This window comes from Thamnophis elegans, chromosome 4 (assembly GCF_009769535.1).
Source record: "Thamnophis elegans isolate rThaEle1 chromosome 4, rThaEle1.pri, whole genome shotgun sequence".
Taxonomy (NCBI): domain Eukaryota; kingdom Metazoa; phylum Chordata; class Lepidosauria; order Squamata; family Colubridae; genus Thamnophis; species Thamnophis elegans.
The window spans coordinates 90,333,518-90,355,093 of record NC_045544.1 but is presented as its reverse complement, the minus strand read 5'-3'; the positions used below and the strand labels follow the sequence as shown (position 1 = coordinate 90,355,093).

The window sequence follows — 21,576 nt, the reverse complement described above, 5'->3', positions numbered from 1 at the left end:
ATCTGTGTCCCTTTTGTCCTCCTCCACCGATATTCATGTCCCTCATCTGTTGGATGAACATGCTCCAGTCATCATTTTGTATATCTTGTCCTTATTGTATATCCTTTGCCTTTTAACTGTATCTCTAAAGTCATATTGAGTTACTCCAGTTCCAGTTTTCTCTCTTCTCGTAGCACATTTGTCATGCATTTTTTGATGTTGCAGTAGATGAAGGTCCTATTGGCCAGTTTTAGGGCTTGGCGGGATGTCATCCCCCACCATGGTGACTGGAAATGGTCCTCCGTAACTTCTTGGCTTGGGATGTAGGGAACACTGGAACCTGGAATTGTCCTCATCATTTGGCACATGTCATGTCTGATCAGTGCTTCCCAAAGAGTCAGATGGGACTCAAACAGATTCTTCTTTTGACAATGTGAAACCTATTTTTAAATGGTTTTATCTAGACAGAAGGTTGATTTAAACTGGGAACGAGTGCAAGTTTTGACAACTGCGCTGCTGGTTCTGTCACCCTTGGATGAATAATTGGTTTCTGTTGCTTCAGGCAACAGGGCCATTCTTGTGGCCACAATTTGTTTAACTCCAGCATTATTGACGACCCTGCTTTCTTCCCATTGCACGCAAGCTGTAGCCTGTCAGTCGGCTTTTTACGGAGCAGATATAATGTTCTTTCTGTCAGTCAGGCAACTGACAGGTGCCATTCCAAGATCCATCTTCTCCCCCCCCTCCATTTATTAAGAAGAGCAATCGCTTTTAGCGGAAAACAAAGGTGGGGGAAATCCATCCACGGCTCTCCATCAGTTGTCCCTCTTTAAAGCAGTAGCTGGCCGCATTCCTCATTCATTCTGTGGCAGAAGAGGGCTCGACCATCCGCGCAGCCATTGCTACGTAAGTACCCTTGTCTGCGAGTCAAGATCGGGCGGATCACTTCATCGCGGGCCATTTGTCTGCGCCCTTTGCCTTTCCCCTCCCACAATTTGGAGTCTGCCGTCCTTTTCACGCTCCAGGCGCTCCTCTGACTTCGCGGGTGAGTTCACGGGCTACTCAATCTTTAGCCACGTGGAAGCCGCCGACGCCGCCGTGGATAGTATTCGGGGATATGGGAGAAAGGCAGGCAGAGTTCAAGCGGGAATTGGATACAGGCGGCTCTCGAGCCTTTCGAAGAAGCCACTCCGCGTGGAAGGAAGGTCTGCAGACGGAGGTTGGCCGAACCTGCTCCGGCGCCCCCTATTATTCAGAAGGGGCAAGCCGTGTCACGCACCGGCGAAGTGGGGGGGGGGTTAGAGGCACGACCAGCAGCCTCACGGTCACCTGCTCCAAGGAGCCGAGGGAGGCGGAGCCTGAGGGAGAAGCCCCCTTCCGTTTTACAAACCAAAACGCCGTGCCCGCCGGAGAGATCCCGCGCGCCTCGAAGAGAGAGAGCGAGAGCCACAGCGTGCCGACGGCCGAGCTCCGTCTCTCAGAGCGCGAGTCACCCACGGGGAGGGGAGAGGGAGGGGGGAAGAGAGAGATAGACGCTTAAGAAAGCTCAGGGAGTGTCCGGGAGGAACCGAGGCGGAAGAAGAGCAGCGGTGCTGAGGGAGTTCCACACATACACACCTTGAGTGGTGCCCAGACACCGCACGAGACGCACGCACGAGACGACACACACACACACACGCACAAGCAGACACGCAGGCACACGCACGACTAGGCGAGCGCGGCGGCTCACACACCCCAGCGAGGGGGCGCGCGTGGAATCCGAGCTCTCAGCATCCAAGCCTTCCCTGCTTTGCCTCTCCCTCTCTCTCCCCCCCCCTCTCTCTGTGGTTCCCCTCCAGTCCCACGCGCTTTCTGGTCCTCTTGTCTCCCCTCCCCTTTCCTCCCCAGCCCTCCCACCCCCACCTCTTTGCTCTCAAACTCTGCCTCCCCGAGACCTGAAAAAATGCCTGCCCGTGAAGCGAGGAGAGGGCACCGGGTCTGTAAATAAGAAGTGAGTACTCGTACAATGGCGCGTCTCGCTGGCTCGCAAAAGGAAAAAAAAATCCGGCTGCCTGGAAAAAAAAATGCTGCATGCTCCTTTGCTTTTGCCGATGCATCTTCGCTCTAGGGCAAAGGAAGCCCCCCCCACCCCGGTCCTACCTTCCTCATTGCAGGCGAACCCGTTTTGCCCCTGCACCCCCCCCCTGCCTTTCTCTCCCTCCCCCACACCCTCCCGCCTCGCCATCCCTATGGCACGGGCTCTTCCTGCTGCATGCAACACCTTGGCTCCAAAGCTCTGGGTTACACTTCATCTTTGTTCGAGGGGTGCTTAGCTTTGAGTGACGTGGCGGAAATGGGGGGGCAAGGAAGGGAGGCTTCTATTTTGAAGGCTCAAGCAAAAAAAATGATATTGTTATTAAAATAAGAAGAAGAAGAAAAAAAAAGATGGGGCTTTTCCCAACTCGTTGCCTGCTATCCTTGTGGAGGTTGAAGGAAGATGTGCACTGGCGCTGTTGATTGATTTCACGAGCATCTCTTTGGGGGGGGGGGACCGGTTGCTTCTTGTTAAAAAAATAAATGAAGAAGGAAGAATGGGGATCTAATTTTCTTCCAGACATCCACAGGATTGGGAAGGCTTATTGTTGTGTGTGTGCTGCTTGTGTGTGAAGTGGAACCTTGAATCTTGGGTGGGTGGGAAAGCTTCCTATGAGCTAAAGGAAGCAGGGAAGAGTGTGTAGTAGCACCAATTAGAACAGTGCAAGAGGAAGACACTTTATGCTGCCATCCCATTCCCATTGTTAGCTTAGCTGCATGCAGCTTCCTTAAAGGGGAGTGGATGAAGGCAACTTGGGAACTGCACTTACCTGGGATGTCAAGGTTTCTTTGGGACTCTGGACGCACATTGCCTCTGAAACAAGAGGGGGGCGCTATTGTTATCGCTATGATAAATCACTGTTAAAAAAAGAACAGCAGGTGCAGGTGAATAGAGGAAGGTTTGTTGCACTAAACCTGGATTGCCTCCATTTTGGGGTGGGAAGATGGATGGAACAGGGTGACAACACACTCAGGGACAGGAGATCAAAATGGTAGTTGTTGTGTCAAATGATCATAAAATAACAGGATAGTTTTGAGTTTCTGCCCTTTGCTTGTTTTTCCTCCCATCACACAATTCTCAAGCTAAGCCACCATCCACTTAACATCTTTTTTATCCTTGCATTCCCAGAAAGTCCACAGGGCTTCACTCCTAGTGCTGCAATTTAATTATCTGGTATATTGGTTGGTTAAACTGCCAGACACTACCATTATCAGCCAAAAAGGATCTTACATGGAAGCCCCTAGGCAGCGTCATTTAGTTGTTGCCCTTAAATCAATGACTCTGGGATACTCCTCTGAAATCAGAGGAGTTACTACTTTCCTATCTCCTGCCATTGGAGATGGCTGTAAGATTGCATTTCTGGGCTCAGAAGAAAAGGATTGTATCAGTTCCAGAGCTATTATAATATAGGAATTAGGTACCCGATAGAGACACGCATCCTAGGTTTGTAGAACTTGGGAAATATTAACTACTTGGTGTCATTGTTCAGTAAAGTCATAAAGAGTATTCATCTGCAGCTTCTTCCACTTTATGTCCTTCGCTGTGGAAGAGAAAGCTCAAATTATCTATGCTTATTACATATTATCTTCCAAGCTCATCTTTCTATATGTCTTTCAACATTTGAAGATGCTGCAAAGTTATACAGAACATATCCTGAAGAACATAGTTTGCGTATGGACCATAATGCATTATGGTCTTTAAAACTTACCTTCTATCAGAGTAGTGAGGATGGAAGAGGAGGGACAGAGATCTGTATCTATTTTTAGGTGTATGATTTACTTTGACTATGAGGTTCATTCAGATAAAAGTTAAATGATAAGGAAGGACTACATTGGATATTGCCAATATCTTAATGACTTGAAAGGTAATATAGAGCTTCACTGGACATATTGTTTTTGGCAATAATGATAAGGAATGTTTGGATAATGCATTATATCTATAACAGTGTCAACACATCAATAGGCAGCTGCAAATAAGAGGGGGGGACTTTTATATGAGATAGCATCTTATGGACCAAATTATCTAAAAATGTAATTCTGGCATTGTTTGGTTTGTTGTTTATTCTCAGATATGGGCAGAAATTTTGCAGCCCAGTTTCTTTAAAGAGATTTCACTTAACAATACGAGTTGGTGATACTCTAATAAATAATAGTTTAAGTATTGTAAAAGGATTTCTGTGACAAAACTATAGAGTTGGATTGCTAACATATCATGTGTGAAGTTTCTGATATATGGTGCATGCATGCACAATGTGTATGCATATATACACAGTATCTGTTTTAATTAATATTCAGCATCATTGGCAATATTTAAAATAGATCAGGATTTGGAAAGCAATGTGATAATCTGATAAAATATTAATTGGAAATTATATCTTCAAATAATCAATATTACATCATTAGTTTTACAGCCAGTAATTAGCATGATATTTGGGCAATAGATCTAGTAATAAGGTTACATGAGAGTGTGAAATACCAAATGTAATAATTTTATCACAACAGATTGCTGCAACCCTTGATCCATAATAAGTTCTTCAACAGGTAGACAAACTGAATTCATTTCTAGGGCTACCATCTCTGAACTTAAATTAGAACAATTAGTAGCTTATCTTTCTTATCATCTAGCAAGGAAAATGCCAAGATAGGTGTGCCACTGACAAGTGTTTAAAAAATTAATGTTTTGTTTCTTTTCTATCCCTTTTTATTAGTGGCGGCACCTGACCTCTTGGACCCCAAATCTGCCACTCAGAACTCCAAGCCACGGCTGTCGTTTTCTACCAAGCCCACTGTACTTGCTTCACGGGAGGAAAGTGATACAACTATTAATGTGATGAAATGGAAGACAGTATCAACCATTTTTCTAGTGGTGGTTTTGTATTTAATTATTGGAGCTACTGTATTCAAAGCCCTGGAGCAGCCACATGAAACCAGCCAGAGAACAACTATTGTGATCCAGAAGCAAATGTTTGTGTCACAGCATGCCTGTGTGAATGACACCGAACTTGAAGATCTAATTCAGGTAATTTCCTATACTGAAATGTGTTCTCTCAATAGATTTAAATAAAACAGTGTTGATGTCCCTTTTCCAGCTATAATGTGGTAGAACTGATATTTGGCCCAATAATTTGACTTATATTGTAATGTGTAAAAAGCATTGCTAATCCCAATTTGGTTACCAGGCTTGCATTCAACATAATCTTTCTATTAAATGCTACTCTTATGTTTCCTAAATCGCTATTCATTGGCAGATGTAATCCAGTGTACTTCTGTTATATTGGGTCAGTTGCAAACTGATTTACTTGGAAAACAAGACAGAAAATATTATTTCTGGGAAAAAGTAAGGGGATTTTGGTTTTAACATCTCACTCTCTTCTTGGATATTTATATTCATTCTTTGCTTCTTCTCTGCTACTTAGACTACCACTATTACATGGAAAACAGTGCCAAATCATTATACTAAGAGTCCCATATATATTATTTTAAAATACTCTTGCAAAGTTTACATTATGTTCTCATGTTGTGATTGGATTCATCATAGAAACTTTACGTTTTTCTTATTTTTTTGGAAACTTTCTTGCTACTAACCTGTCATCTTTTATGATTATTCTGCTTGAAACTACTATGTTTAGGACAAAAGTTCAGTTGTTCATTCATAGCAATATCAGTTTTGCTTCAGTGATGGTGTTTCCTTGTATGATTGGACAAATAAACATTATTTCAGAACTTTTTTTTCAGAAAGACTTCTTGTTCCTAGTACATTACTAATGCACTATTTAGAATAAAATGGAATACTTTATTGGCAAAGTGTGATTAGACACACAAGGAATTTGTCTCTGGTGCAAAAGCTCTTTGTACATGCAAAGCAACAGAGTGATAACAATCATAATAATGATACCAGTAAGTGGGGGTAGTAAATAAAATGAGAAGAAAAATAATAATAACGCAACCATACAATGTGGGGTATGTAGATATTTTTTCAATCCTCCTGACATAAATTATAAAAATTGTCTTTAAAATAAATTTACTAATAAACAAATTATATAAATAATATTTATATCACTATAAAATTGCATAAATAAAGCATAATTTATGCATTATGCTTCAGGAAAATAGAAAATAGCTGATTCAAAATGGGTAATAATTGGCTGAAGCAATCATACAAGTTCAAAAAGTTGCTAAATTTTATTTATATATATTGTCAAGAGAAAATAGATTGGTTGAAACATCCATCTATGGTGAATCCAGGCCCTTTCTCTTCCTGCTAGAAAACTTCTCTAAGCAAAAGATGTATCTAAACATTCTCAAGTTAAAACCCCATCACTCCACATTCCAGAATGATTTTTATAACTTCACCTTATATGGATAACTGGTCATCCATGATCCTGATTGATCACTTTGAATTTTGCTGACACTGGTAAAACTACTCCCAAGATTAATTAAAAAAAGATTAAGTCAGCTGCATTCCAAATCAGTAAGCTTTATCTAGCAGAGAAATCCAAAGCTGTTAGCTACATTTTGAAATAAAATGAAATAAATGTTACTATATAACACTGACTGATATAGCTACTTAAATTTATCGTGAACCTTAACCTTTGATGGCACTTAAAAGGTAACTTCCTGAGGCTCTGTTCCTTATCAACCACTCAAAAGACAAAACAAAATCTTTAAATCAGGGTTGTCCAATCTTGAAACTTTAAGATCTGTGGACTTCAATTCACGGAATTCCCCAGCTAGACCCCACCCATCAGTTGCCAATTCTCCTGGTTAAATAAGAGGATCAGATCCCTCAAAGTAACAATATCTCTATGCTGTGCTAACATTATTGTGCCGCCTAGAACGAGATTCCCCCCTGAGATGTGAATAGATCTGGTGACCCCACACTTCATTTGGTTTACTATCTTTGTCTTTTATTGATATTGGTTTCATTTATTTGGTTGTTGTGAGCCACCCACAGCTGTTCAGGGTTGGACAGCACAGCAAGAAAGTTTAATAAATATTATGTACCCAACAATGTGAAATGCTGCGGTCTTTAGCCGTGTTGGTCTTTATAAGAATTGATTCTTCTCAAGAAGAAGAATGTAGTGGTAATGTAGGAGCATACTATATCCAAACAGTGTGGCCTTTTTTAATTGACAGAAGAAAATTTTGTCCATGTGCAGATTTTCTAGGTTTTTTTAATTGATATGGCACCTATTGTGTCACCACAAGAACCACCACAGGATCAACTGTTTAGTGTACTTGCCACAGTCTTTCAACTTTGATTTTCAAAGCTTGATACCTAGTAATCCTTTCCGATTCTTTGTCTTCTATTATATTATATCCTGGTATTACCACATCAATTATCCACACTCCACCCCCCCAACACAATTAAATTGGGTGTGAAGTGTGCCAAGACTTTATCAGTTTGTATTTGGAAAGTCTAAAATATTCTAATTTGCTATTTTTTAACCCCTGCTTCAACTATATGTTCCCACCATTTTTTGTTACTGGCACATGATGCTTTTTATAGATGTCCCAGTAAATAATTTTGGCAACTGTGGCATTATCATTAATATTATTATGGTTGATCACATAGTCAGCCAGATGTTTAGACTAGATTTGTCATTTGATCCACCTATCAAGTCCTCTCAAGATCATCAGATATTATTTGATGGTGTTAAAGATATCATTGCATAATATAATTTGTTCCAAGTAAAGCTGCATTTTGAAATTGAATGATAGAGATTCTGTCAGTGCTGATGGTATTTATATAGTGCTACAAATAATTTGGGATTGTACCCAAGACCCCTATTACTATCAGTACTATCTTTGCTTTCTTTTACCATTGTCAGTGTACTTCTATTTTTTCTCTTCTGTTCTGCTGTCCCAGGTACTTCCACATCGGTTATCCAGACTTTTTTCTTTTTTGCTTTTCTTACTTTATTAGATTTGGAGTGTTATGAGGCAGCTGCTTGTCTGTTTGTATTCTAAGTTCCAGACTTAGCATCTTCATTTTCTATTAGTTTCGTTATTTTGTGGTCTCACCAGTTCTTGCTTGCAAATAACAGTGTTTCTTGCAGATAAGAGAGAAATGCACCATTGTTGCTACTTTGTCAAGTCTTTGTGATCAGTCTGTGCTATCTTCTTGCAATGTCTAACTATGTGGTCCATTGTTTCTTCAGCTTTTTTTTTTAGAGGTGGCATTTGCTGTCTGTTGTTGTCTTCTGATTTTGCATAGATGTGTTCTTAAGGCTTGGTCTTATGCAGCCAAGGTCTTAGCCCATCTTCAACTCTCCTGCTCTTAGCCATTGCCAGGTCTTGTTATCTACTTTGTCCACTAGTTTTTTAATGCACTGGCCATATAATACTGTGCCTTGCCATGTCTCTTTACTATTCTGCAGTTAGTCTTTCTTTTAGGCCAGTTTGGTCTCTCCAATACTCACTAATCCTTCATGGTATATTAGCTTCAATGCATCTTCTTCACTGTCCTTCAGATATTCTCCTTATGCCCTTTTTTCTTGTTCAACTGTCTGGGTGTATTTGCATCATAACAACATTATTGTTATGTTATGGTTGATTGCATAGTCAGCCACATGTTTAGACTGGATTTGGCATTTTTATTCACTTATCAAACCCTTCCCAAGGATCTGGGATTATAATATAGTAATAATAATACATTATGGTTTGTCAATTATTAATATAAACCCTGAGATTGTCATCTATAAGGGGTTGACATAATTACCCTCTCCTCTGAAATGAAACCCACCCAGATATTCTAAAGGTACTTTTGTGAATGTCTGTAAAGTTTGATTTTTCCATTAAGCTTTGGAGGCAGAGTTGTTGTGACTATTTTTCTACGTAAGTTATTCTATGGTTCTGTATGGTTAGACTTCTAGTGTGTGCATAGTTATATCGTAATCTACATTTTTTTAGTTTTGATATTAATTATGTAAATATGATTACATTATATTTATCCTATCTATTTATTTTCTCAAGGTATGAAAGTTGGGGGAATTTACACTCCTCAGAGCTGATGTGGTTAGGATGCTTAAAAGTCCTGTAAAATAAATGGTCAAATGCATGGATGGGTGTATGTTATCCAGGAAGGCAGTGTCTACCTGTTTGATTCAAATAATGCTGTCCAGCTTAACTGCTCTGCTTCTTTTCATTGTAGGCAAATGACTCTATTCCATCTGATTATGGTACTCTCTGCAGGAATGCTTCTTCCCCTTCCAGTCACTTTCTTTCATGGAAGTCCAGGAGTTCAAGGTTATGATGCAGAAAAGCTTTCTGATGAAAGTCTGCAAAGTGGCTGAACTACTATTAAGAAACACAAAATTAGGAATAGAAGAGTTATAAATGTGATTAAATAGATGTGCTTAGTCAAAGTTCTTAGATATGAACTTTCCAAGGCGCTATATCACCATTACCATTGGAAGGAAAGCTAATTATTAATTAGTATGTTGAGACTTCTCTCAGGCATTAGTATGTTGGAAGAATAAAGTGCCAGTCATGTCACAGAGACCATAAGTATCCAATTGATCTGCCTTGGAATGGGGGATGCTTCAAGCTTGGCTTCTATGCATATATGTATAAAGTATTTAAGACTCTGGGTGAAGGTTTAGACAGAGCTCAGTTCTCTGAGCTTGCTGCTTGGCTCCCAAGACATTTCACTACCAGAAGTTATACAAGAGGTTTAAAAAAGAATAATGGAATAGTTTGTATATGAATCTAGTATTAAAACTGAAATTACTGCTGACAGGTGAACATGGTAAATATGTTGAAGTTGACATTGAAATGCAAAGAATTCAATCTATAATTGTCAATCTCTATGTTCCAAATGAATATAAAACAAAGTTTTTAAAAATCATCTCATGAATTAATTACGTTTTTATATGAGAAGTGATGTATTGTGAGAGACTGGAGGACTGGAATGGGGTCAGTCTTCCACAACTTGAGAAGGCTTCATATAAAGAAATTAAATTTAACCAAGGCAAATTACCAAAATCTGTCCTGATGGACTCTTGGAGATAGAGATAATGACAGATGCAACTATTACATATCAGATTAAATTTCCACAACAACAATTATCTATGCTAACTGTGAGAGGAATAGAGACAAAATTGAAATATGTGAATGAGAAGAATTCTGAATTTGCAAATAAATCTGAGAAATTGTTGGCTGAGAAAGGAAAGAGAAAAGAAAATGATATTGAAAATAAGGTAAAGATAATGCAAATATATAGAAACTGACTTTGACTATTATTTTAATTTGTATAAAACACAAGCTGTTCCCTTAGGAAAAAAATGAGGCATATCTTAGAAAGAGAAAATTTACCAAAACTTTCAAAATCCCAGAGACAAATTATGAGTAGTCCTGTATCTACAATGGATATTTTGGAAGCTATAAAATATTTTGCAGGTAACATCACTACTTTGTGAAACAAAGGGGTGCTTGTAAGAAATGGCCATCAGTTTAGATAATGAGACCAACAAATTGGCTCACATATAAATTTTGAGAAGACCAATTTCATGGAAGTTGACAGTGCTCATAATAATACGTCTATAACAATCTGTGGCCAGGCTATAGAATAAATCCAAGAATTTACTTATCTTGATAGCTTTATATCTCTCGATGGAGGTACAGATAAGGATCAAATTGGAATGGTAGTGGCCGTATTTCAACGCGTGCACCAAATTTGATCTACACCAGCCATAAATATTACCACAAAGAGAAAACTCTTCAAGAGTGTTGTACCAATGCAATATGTACTTGTGAAACATGGAAGAGTACAGCCAAGATGATTAAATGGTTAAATATTTTCCAAAAATGATTGCTTGAGAAGAATCCTTGTCTCATATCATAACCATATCACTAACAAAGAGGTGCTACAAAGATCAGATTTAGAACACTTATCGAGAACTGTGAATGAATGTCGAAAGCAACTTGTTGGCCATATCTTACATACCGTAGCACGACATAACCGCGGTAGACTAAAGCGCGCCGACAACACCGCGGCGCTAAAACCGCGATGTCAACAGCGCGCCGACAACAGCGCGCCGACAACAGCGCGCCGACAACAGCGCCATTTAACTTAAGGTAAGGTTTAGGGTTAGGTTTAGGGTTAGGTTTAGGGTTAGGTTTAGGGTAGGTTTAGGGTAGGTTTAGCGTTAGGTTTAGGGTTAGGTTTAGGGTTATTTTTAGGGTTATGTTACAGCGCGCTTCTGTCAGCGGGCTGTTGTCGGCGCGCTGTTGTCACGCGGTTTTGACGGTGCGGTTTTGTCACCGCGCTTTAGTCACATGCACTTTAGTCTACCGTGGTTTTGTGGTGGAACCCTTACATACACCTAAAGCCTGGCATCCCAAAATTGCACTATGTTGGATACTTCATGGAGGAAAGAGGAAAAGAGGCTGTCCTCAGAAAACTTGGTGCCAAACGCTTAAGGAAGATTTTAAGATTATGAATGTCCCTTGGGATGATGTTGAAGATGCTGCAAATGATTAAAACCATTGTAAAACACTTGCTGTCCAATGTGTTGTGCACAGAACATGATGATGATGATGATGATGATGATGATGATGATGATGATGATGACGACGACGACGACCACGACAAAAATATTAAAACAGGGAGGTCACCAGGTTTGGATGAACTGCCAGTTTTGAAGAACAACTTTTGCAACCACTTTAGAAATAATGAATTCTATTTTACAAGGAGATGCAATGCCAACATCTTGGAAAAAAGTCAATATTGTGTTGTTACCAAACATAGGACAAGATTTAACTTCTAGTAAAAAAAATATAGACCAATTTATTAAGAAGGATTACAAAGTTTTTTCATTAATTTTAAAAGGTAGACTAAATTTTTTTTTACAAGAGTTTATTCGGGAAGTTCAATGTGGATTTTTGCCTAAAAGACAATTAAAAGACAATCTGAGAACTATACTGGATATAATAGAATATTTATAACAACATAATGAAAAACAAGCCTTATTAAAAGTTTTAGAAAGCTTTTAATAAGCTGAACTGATCCTTCTTGTTTAAAGTTCTGGAAGACTTTGGTGAGAATCATCTTCATGGAATCAAGTTGATATGTACATCTCAAAAGGCTTGAATTACAGTTAGTGGTAATTTGACTAAACCATGTGATATCCAGAAGGGCACAAGACAAGGTTATCCTCTTTCCCCTTTGTTGTTTGTTTTAATTCTCAAAGTTTTGAATGAGTACATTACACAAGTGCAAATACAATGGGTCTAAAAAATAAAAAATGAGACCTTTACATTGAAAGCTTTCGCTGATTATTTGGTTTTGATCATACTGGACAATCTGAAGGGGATTGAATGTTTAATGGTGAAACTGATTTCATAATGATGAAATAATTGAAAGATATTGGCACATTTGCAAGTTTTAAGAGTAATAAATGGAAAAAAGGTTGTTGGTTGAAAGTATGACTACACAAAATTAAAATTTTCTGGTGAAGAAATCTAGTTCAAAATTGAGGAAAAGATTAAATATTTGTTTGTTACTTTGTCTGATGTGACTTGTTCAAAGTTGTTGTTTCAAAATAACTATGTCAAAGTATAGAATGGAGTTAAAAAAGATATGCTGATATGGAAAGCATTGTCATTCCGAGAAGAATTTGTGTGATTAAAATAAATGTTTTACTTGTAATGCTATTTTTATTCTTGACTATACACATATTGATAACTGATCTACTATTTAAGCAATGGCAATAAAATGGTTGTTGAGCCAGCACAACTGGATAACGATGAAAGAAAAAGATAAATCCCAATTATAAATGTAGATAAAGCTTGTGTATTGGAAATCTTTTATTCAAGCTGTTTTGGTTAGGAAAAAGGGTATGTGACTGGTCTAAAACGCTGCTACTGTGGCAGTTTGGAATCCAAGCAGTGGTTCAATCAACATCAACTAACTATTGTATGAACTGAATCAGTGACAATGCTCATACCTACCAGGATAATGATCAGTTAAAAGAATTTTGGGGAAGTTAGATTTTCAAGCTCACCTTTTCTCTTAAGTAGCAATTATTCAGGAAGTAATACAAACAAGTTTCTGATTAATTTTGAGTGGTGGCGATGTTGGAACTCCCATAATTAAGTCTAAAGCCAGCAAATTCCAAAATATGCTGTATGTGTTCTTAGTTTAGATTCAAATAGGATGAAATATAAAATACTATTAAATTACAATGAATGTAATTATACTACAGCCTATCTAAATGTTGTTGTCTATATTTCTGGACCACAGAAATTCCCAGAGCAGCATTTATGGAAGCTGTAATTCAAACTATCTTGAGAATTTCAAGTTAGGTTATTGTTACATGCTGGTTTGAATTATAGGTAGTTGTCGACTTGCAACCACAATTAAACTCAACGTTTATATTGCTAAGTGAGAGAGTTGTTAAGTGACTTTTGCCCCATTTTTATGACTTTCCTTGCCATATTCGTTAAGTGAATCACTTCAGTTGTGAAGTTAATCACTCAGTTGTTAAGTGAATTTGGCTTACCCATTGACTTTGGTTATCAGTAGGTTGCAAAAGATGATCATAAATCCTAAATATGAGCCAGTTGCCAAACATCTGAATTTTGATCACATAACCAGTTATCTGATTTGAATTGACCATTGCCAGTCCAGTAAAACTCACTGATGCAAAGGATATCTCTATTCACTCTAATCCTTTCTCTTTTTGCAATTTAGAGTTTCCCAAGGGTGAAACTCTTTCATCATGGGTACCATCAATTGTTGGGCTTCCTGAAGACTTTCCTCCAACAATGTCATAAAGCTCCTGACTACTAAAAGCTAGCCTTTGCTCTTCTCCAGTAGCTTTCAGGCTAATGTCCAGCCTCGAGGGTCCAGTGTTGGTATCCATATCTGAATCATGTTGAGTTATTGCCATAAAGTATTCTTGTGAGATTTTTACAGGGTAGTTCACCATTGATTTCCCTAACTCTCCCCATTTATCCAGGCTTGGGAATGGCATATGGTTGATGAATCAACCATATGGCTGGGTTGAACAACTAATTAGAAATAATAATAACCCTTCCAGGTAGCAATTCTATCATATATAATACACAGCTGTTATTTGTGGTGAATTTGGATGCATTTCCTTGTGACAATGACATAACACATTTCTTCAGTAGTCAAGCACTGTTTATTTGTTTCTGAACACTGTTTTCATTATGAACAATTATCCTAACTTTGAGTTAATTGTATGGGTTCGCTACCATTTCTATAATTCAGAGCTACAGGATAAACAATGGATAATTAACTGATTTTAGACATTGGAATGGCACCCACCTTCAAGATAAAATCAAAATGTGCCAGCTAGGATTGTATTGAAATACTCCTACTTTTATGGAGGACAAGAAAGAAATAATGGTTAATTCTTATCTTTTAGGGACATTTCCCTATTCCACATGATTGGCATTTTAGTCTTACTTTCATCCTCTTAGATTTATCTTTCTGAAGGTGCAGTTCACTTGTAAAAAGCTTTTCTGCTTCTCTGTTTTTTTGTAGGTTCTGTCTGTCAATGCTTTAACCTTTACATATTTGAAGACACTAAAGGGGACTTTAGCTATTATTATTTTTTAACAATGTTCACTCCATGACGAAGACTTTGCATTTTTCATACTCATCCCCATACGTGCAACAATGAAGGTCAATTTCAGCAATGGAATTTTGTGTCTTACTTGGACCCTTTAGTAAACACAAACAGCAATCTTTTATAAATGTTATATTGCCCTTTTATGGGTTTCACTGAGTGATCAAAACTGGGGAAGTAGTGCCTAGGTGGAGTTCTCGCCTCACAATCAGGAGGCTGTGAGTTCGATTCTAGGTGGAGGCAGATATTTCTGTTTCAGGGCACAATGAGAATATATCTGCTGTGAACTCCGTATTGGCGACAGGAAGGGCATTCGGCCAGTAAACACTCAGCTCCATTCAGTTGCCTCGACTCCACCCCAATGGATGGGGTTACAGCATCATTAAAAGACAAAAAATAAAATAAAATTGAGTGATCAAAATTGGAAAGTTATTTGTAAACACATCATGCCATTTTCTCTCTTCCTTTGGACTAAATATGTTCTTACTAAGCTAGTTATCAGCTTCTGGAAAGTTTACATTATTTAAAAAAATTGTTCATGGAAGTTTTGCCTATGTTTTCTTGCTAGTTGTATCTTTGTTTGTTTTTTCTCAAGGGGATAGACTCCTTTGCACAGTAGGCTAATAAAATGCATGATGACAACAAGCCAATTCTGCTGGATCCACCAACTGAGTCATGATTTAACACTAATGTAGTTTGTTAGCACTGGAATTAGGCTAGAATATTGTTCTGAAATAAGAAATATGAAGAGCTTAAGGAGTTGACCATTTACGTGTGCAAGAAGTTTGACACCACAGTAGTTTACCAAGAAATTTTATGTTAATAGGGCACTCTGTCATATTGCCACATATATCAGAAATTAAATAGTTTAACGGGTTATTAAATGTTATATGTCCCAGTGATAAAATACCTTTGTAAAATCTCACATCGAAAGATGTGGTTGGTGACCTGTAAGGCCTGGATAATACAGTACTAGAGGCCCATAATAAAACACAAATTATCTTATAAAATGTTATTGGTATCTTATAAAAGTAGTATAACTTATGAAGTGGTATTGATCTAATGCATTATGATAGTCATACTTCTAATCATTAGGAAGAATGTCATCATTTATGGTATTGGGATCAAAAATATTGCCAACAAAAAATGAAACATTTGATATGAAGTGTCAAGTTTGCTAAATGAAACACAAATCCATTTTCAATAGCTAAAGGACTGTGCACATTATTTTGTTACACAATTTGATTAATAAATCACTCTTTAGTTAATCCCGTGTTGTCTTTTACAGTGATACTGAAATAATATTAAATACTTTGGATATAACTTATAACTTTACTTGAAATGAAATATTTTATAACACAAGTGATGTTTGGGAAGTTTGACTAGTGTATAACTGTTTATTTTCTGAATTAATTTGTGTACTAGATGTTATTCTAAAATAATTTAAAGTCATTAAACTTAAGTCATTAAGTAACTCTTAAATGACTCTTAATATGGGGTACAATTCTACAGTGAAATATAAGCAAAACAGCATTGTTTAAGTTAAGATATTTATGTCAGGAATACATTTTTTAAAAAATAAAGCCACTTTTAAAATTTATTTATTTTCTTTACAATTTTTTCTCAAATGGTTTCACGGGTTTCAAAGGAAGTCTTCCTCTGGAAAAAAAGTTACTAAATGTAGTAATGAATGCAATAGATTGATGGACTCATACAAAACAGAGGCAGATCTTGAATAAGGTGATCCATCTATCCTTACCAGATTCTTTCCCCAGCACAGTCCTTATTCTTCCTGTGGAGCTTCCCTTGCTTCTCATAGATGCGTGGTTATATGCCACAAAACTTCCCCATGCAAAAAATAACTCTTCACACAAAGGAAACATCCTGACATATAAAAAAGATGTCAGAAATATTTTAAGAGCAGATATACTCTAATCATGTGGTAATACAATCTAGCAAAAAAAGCAAATAAATCTGAGTGGCTGATGAGACCTTACATTATGTTTAATTTAACAAAACAGTAAGACTTCAAGCATAGAAATATGTGATTGAATATACATTTGAGTAGATTACGAATGCATTGGATTGACTATTAAATAATATAATATTAGAAAGGAATATACATAGTACATTCTCTTATATTTATCATTTTTGTGTTGTTCTGTATACAATATCTATAACATTTCCCAAGTTCTGAAAACAATTTTGAAATTAATTGCAGCCATACAGTGCAAAAAATATTAACATTAAAAATTGCAGCCTAAACCATTAGCATAAAGGAATGCTAGCATATTCTTACATGTTTGCCTTTCTTGTTCTGGTCCCCCTGTTTAACATTATTCATTCCCTTCTGGGATGCTTAAGAGAATAATGTGTTACCTTATTTTGGTAATAAAGTCACTCAAAGTTGCTAAAATCTTGAATCACTATAAATGTTCTCAATAGCTATGTTCTGCATCCATTTCTGGGATTCATTCCAACTTGTGAACTTTAGGATGCGATGCCACCTAAAAGGAGATAATATGGCAATGGTAGTTCATGTCCTTACACACTATTGCCCTGTAATTTACCTGGCAATGCCTTAGGAGCAGCAACTGATACAGGCTTGTATGCTGATAAATTGGGCACATCACAGTCAATTATTACCTTTACTACAGCCACTGGATTGGTTATCAGTAGGCTTCTACTTTGCCTTTAATATATCGGCTCCTAGCTTTTATGGAGAACTGTGCTTTCCAAGTAGAAACTTTGTATCTGGTATCCTTATCCTGAAAGAAAGAAAAAAAGATTCTTATTGCAGAAGAGGTGAGGTTGGTGTGTTATGGAAGGATATTTTTGTGTGGTGATCTTGGATTATAAAATAGTCCTCATCTCAGAAATAATCTTGGTTCTCTTTGAAAAAGCAGTTATTCCACTGATCCTTTGGAAATCGATAGGCCCTGATTGCCTGATTATTGAAAGCAATTATGAGCTTTGAATTCAGGCAGTATATAAATATAGTAAATACATATAAACATCTTCAAGGCTGACTGAGAACAGGATAGATGATACATTCTACGTTGATTTCTACTTTAAGATCATTAAGGCAAATTGTTGCCATTGTATTTTCATATATCAATTGTAATAGGTTTATGTAAGCAGTGTCTACTCCTTGGTTGCACAATGCCTTAATTATTGCTTGCTGGAATACTGAGTCAAACGCCTTTTTATAGTCAATGAAAACCATGCACAGAGGCATGGTGTACTCATTGTGCCTTTCAATGACTGCTGGACAACCTGGATGTGATCCATTGACCAGTAGCCACTTCTGAACCTTGCCTGCTCCTTTGGCTGAGCATCATTTAATGTTCTCAATATTCTTGGCCCAAAAAGCCATGGAAAGGTACATGCTTGGCATTACAAGATACGATAGAAAGACCTGCACATGGATTAGAGAATAACAAAGGTATATGATATCATCAAGATAATAAAAGAATTGAGATGGAAATTGACTGGTCACATACAAGAAGAAGTGATGGCAGGTGGACCAAGGCAGTCATAGAATGGATTCAACTTAATAAAAAATGTTCACAAAAGAGTCCTAAAACAAGATGGATCGACAACATTAGCAAGTATTGTGGGCCCAATTGGCAAACGAAATCTCAGGACCATATTCGTTGGACATATAGGGAAGAGTCATTCATTCTGCAGTGGATTGTCAATGGCTAAAATGATTGTATATAAATATAAAGAAAGGCATATCTGGTTAATTATAATGTTGTTTTTCTAAAATGCCAGTTTCAAAAAGAAGATTAGCGGAAAAATATTTTTGTTTATTAAGAAGTTCCAATATATAAAAATTTGCTACAAATGACAGTAGGAGAAAAGAAGACTGCAATGCACTGGCAGTATTCTTGCATAATTTCTTATTGTATTAAATGTTCTTAACATTATTTATTTATTGATTATTGATATTTTTTCCACCTCATTTCTTATAGTGTTATATATTTGGAAATATTTTTTTTTGTTAAAATGTATCCCACTTGTGATTTGGGCAAAGTAATCCGTTGCATCTTCTAGAAATTGAATCTAGCATTTAGCTTATTTCTGAGCAAGGCCCATCTTGTCTCTTGTAATCTCTTGTGTCTGCCAAGGGATTCATGGTGCCTTTTCTTTTAGGTGAGCTTTTCTTAACATTACATATCTATAGCACATGTTCCAATTTCAACCTTTTCCACTTCCAGAATCCCAATGTTGTTTGCATCCAATGTAATGTAAAGCTGATATATTTCAATTTGGGGAACAGTAAGAAAGATACATATTTCAATATACTCATATCTTATTTATGTAGGCTATTTTCCCAGGGAAGTTGGGATTCCAAAGATAAATGTTAGGTAAATGTAAATACATTAAATAAATCTGCTTGTATCATGCCAGAATGAATTGAATAGTTTTATAGCAATTGCTACCTATAATGCTCCATATGATATCACTGTGATATATTACTAATGCTGTAACATGTGTCTATATGGAAATATCAGCCAGTCATAAATGTGCCATCATATAAATGTAACAATCGATAAATTGCTCTCGTCTAATTGTACAATGATTATAAAAGGTAGGCAAATATGTATTAGTCAAAGTGATGGTGCGGTTAATACCACTGTATATCAGAAATAGAACTAGGGAATGAAAAAAGTAATTATTTTTTTTCTAATATACAAAATATTAAAAAAATATAAAATTAGAAAAAAAAACTTGCATAAAACACCCCTTTCCCAATATATAGAATAACACAGAAAGGGAACTTGGTTGTCTTCTAGTCAATTCCCTGTTCAGGCAGGAAACCCTATACCATTTCAGACAATTGGTTGTCCAATGTCTTCTTAAAACCATCCAGCGTTGCAACATTCACAATTTCTGGAGGCAAGTTGTTCCATTGATTAATTGTCAAGAAATTTATTCTTAGTTCTAGGTTGCTTCCCTCCTTGATTATATAGTAACATATAATAACACAAAATGCTTATTGAGGAAAAAGCATTCCAGCACTGGTGATTCCTCCCTGATCCATCCTTAAGTCATTGCAGCTAGATTTTTTTTTTCATGTTTGCACTAGGAGAGCTACTCTTTATTGGGGACAAGTGGCTCAAAAAGATGAAAGTCTTAAAAAACATTCCTTCCTGTCATATCAGTCCTTGATTGTACAGCAAGAATCTAACTTCATATTTAAGATGATAGGCACAAATCTGAAAATTACTATAATCATTGTTGCCATCTCAAAAGTGCTTTTTTCAAAAGGCAACTAGACTGTTTTTTTTCCCTTGAGGAAGAACATTTGTTTTGGTGGTGGTGGGAATAAAGATAGGCACTAACCAGGGGTGGGTTCCAGCTGCTGCTACTGCCGGTTTGCTCAGGGACATGCTTTGTGCATGCGCAGACTTGATGCGCATTATGCACACATGCTCAGTACTAAAAAATGCTGCTGCACATGCGCAGAAGCAAAAAACAAGATGCTGCTGCCAAGAGAACTGGTTCAGGGGTGTGGCAGGCTAAGTTACTACTTACTTGGCCGAACCAGTCCAAACTGGTAGGAACCCACCTCTGGTACTAACAGTTGAGATGGGGGGATGGAAGAATTGTATTTATTTGCAGTCATCTGGTCCATTAGTACTCTCTGTGAGAGCTCTTGTGGCCACTTGCAGGGTTTATCTTTGCCCTCAGGGTGCAATTGGGTATGGAATCTTCTTGGCACTGTTGCAAGAGCTGTGTTGTAGACTGGAGATAGGTGTCTTATCCCTCTCCCTCTGTTGAGAGAGGGCTGCATTTCTTTGTCTGTAATGGATGAATGCCTGCTGGATCTTTTTCTGGATTTGATGAATGCCCAGTTAGGATAACCACAAGTCCTGAGGGATTCCTTGACATGTTTTAATTACTCCTCCCCACCTTATTTATTGGTAGGCAAACTTTCAGTCCAGTGGTGTATGGTTCTGATCACTCCCATTTTGTGCTCTGGTAAGTGGTGAGAATCAAAATGTAAATACTGGTTTGTGTTTGAGAGTTTTCTGTAAACTTCAGTGTTAAGGCTTCTCTCTTCTTTAATGTGCACTGCACAGTCCAGAAAATCCATCTTTAACATCTTTCTATGTGAACTTTCCAGTTGATAAAGGAAGATGTATGGTTATCCTATACACAGATCACTACAATGCCAAGACGGTCACTTTTCTGAAGGACACTACTATGTATGCTCCTGAATTTTAGAAATGTAATTTGGTCAGACCACAGAGCAGTGTTTCTCAACATCAGTAACTTGAAAATGTATTGAGTTTAACTCCTAGAATTCCCAGCCTGCATGAATTGAAGTCCACACATTTTCAAGCTGCCAAGGTTGAGAAATACAAAAATTTGAGTACATATGGTATGTTCTCAGAAGTTAAGGATTTCAACTGAAATGAATAGATATTATAGCCAAACAGTGGCTTCTTTTCCAGTATATGATTTTTGTATTTTAGAATAAAAAATTATTAAGACTCTCTCAGATTAAGCTTGACTCCAGGTGATGATATGAATATATTCATAGATTTTTATTTGCAACAGTATAAAAGTTGTTTGTCATTGCCATCTTATAGAAGAAACACAAATACATGATTGCATTTTAGTGTGCACTTACTTTGAAATATGCTAAAACCAGATCAGTGGGATTTAAAAAAAGACCATTTACCAAGATGGAAATACCGATTCATTAAAATAACAGGTAAAACTTTTATATTACAAAATATCTGTTTACAAAGTAAAGATTTACATCAGCTGAAAACACCAGTACTTATATGATAATAAAACAGTAAAAGGCATTGCTGTTTGTGTTCTCCTATCCTATCCTTTCACTGAAACAATATTATAAATGCTTACCCCAGAATTAATGTTTCTTCTTTTAAGGAACTTTTTAGTA

General features: G+C 37.2%; 1 protein-coding gene across 1 annotated transcript in view; it reads left to right on the top strand.

Moving 5' to 3' along the window:
- The first annotated feature begins 4,765 nt into the window (after nucleotides 1-4,765).
- Nucleotides 4,766-21,576, top strand: part of KCNK2 (potassium two pore domain channel subfamily K member 2) — a 68,062-nt gene continuing 51,251 nt past the window's right edge. Inside the window, exon 1 of the mRNA XM_032216723.1 lies at nucleotides 4,766-5,071. Within this exon, the coding sequence (XP_032072614.1) occupies nucleotides 4,883-5,071 (189 nt within the window). The 5' untranslated portion in view covers nucleotides 4,766-4,882. The remainder of the gene's footprint in view (nucleotides 5,072-21,576) is intronic.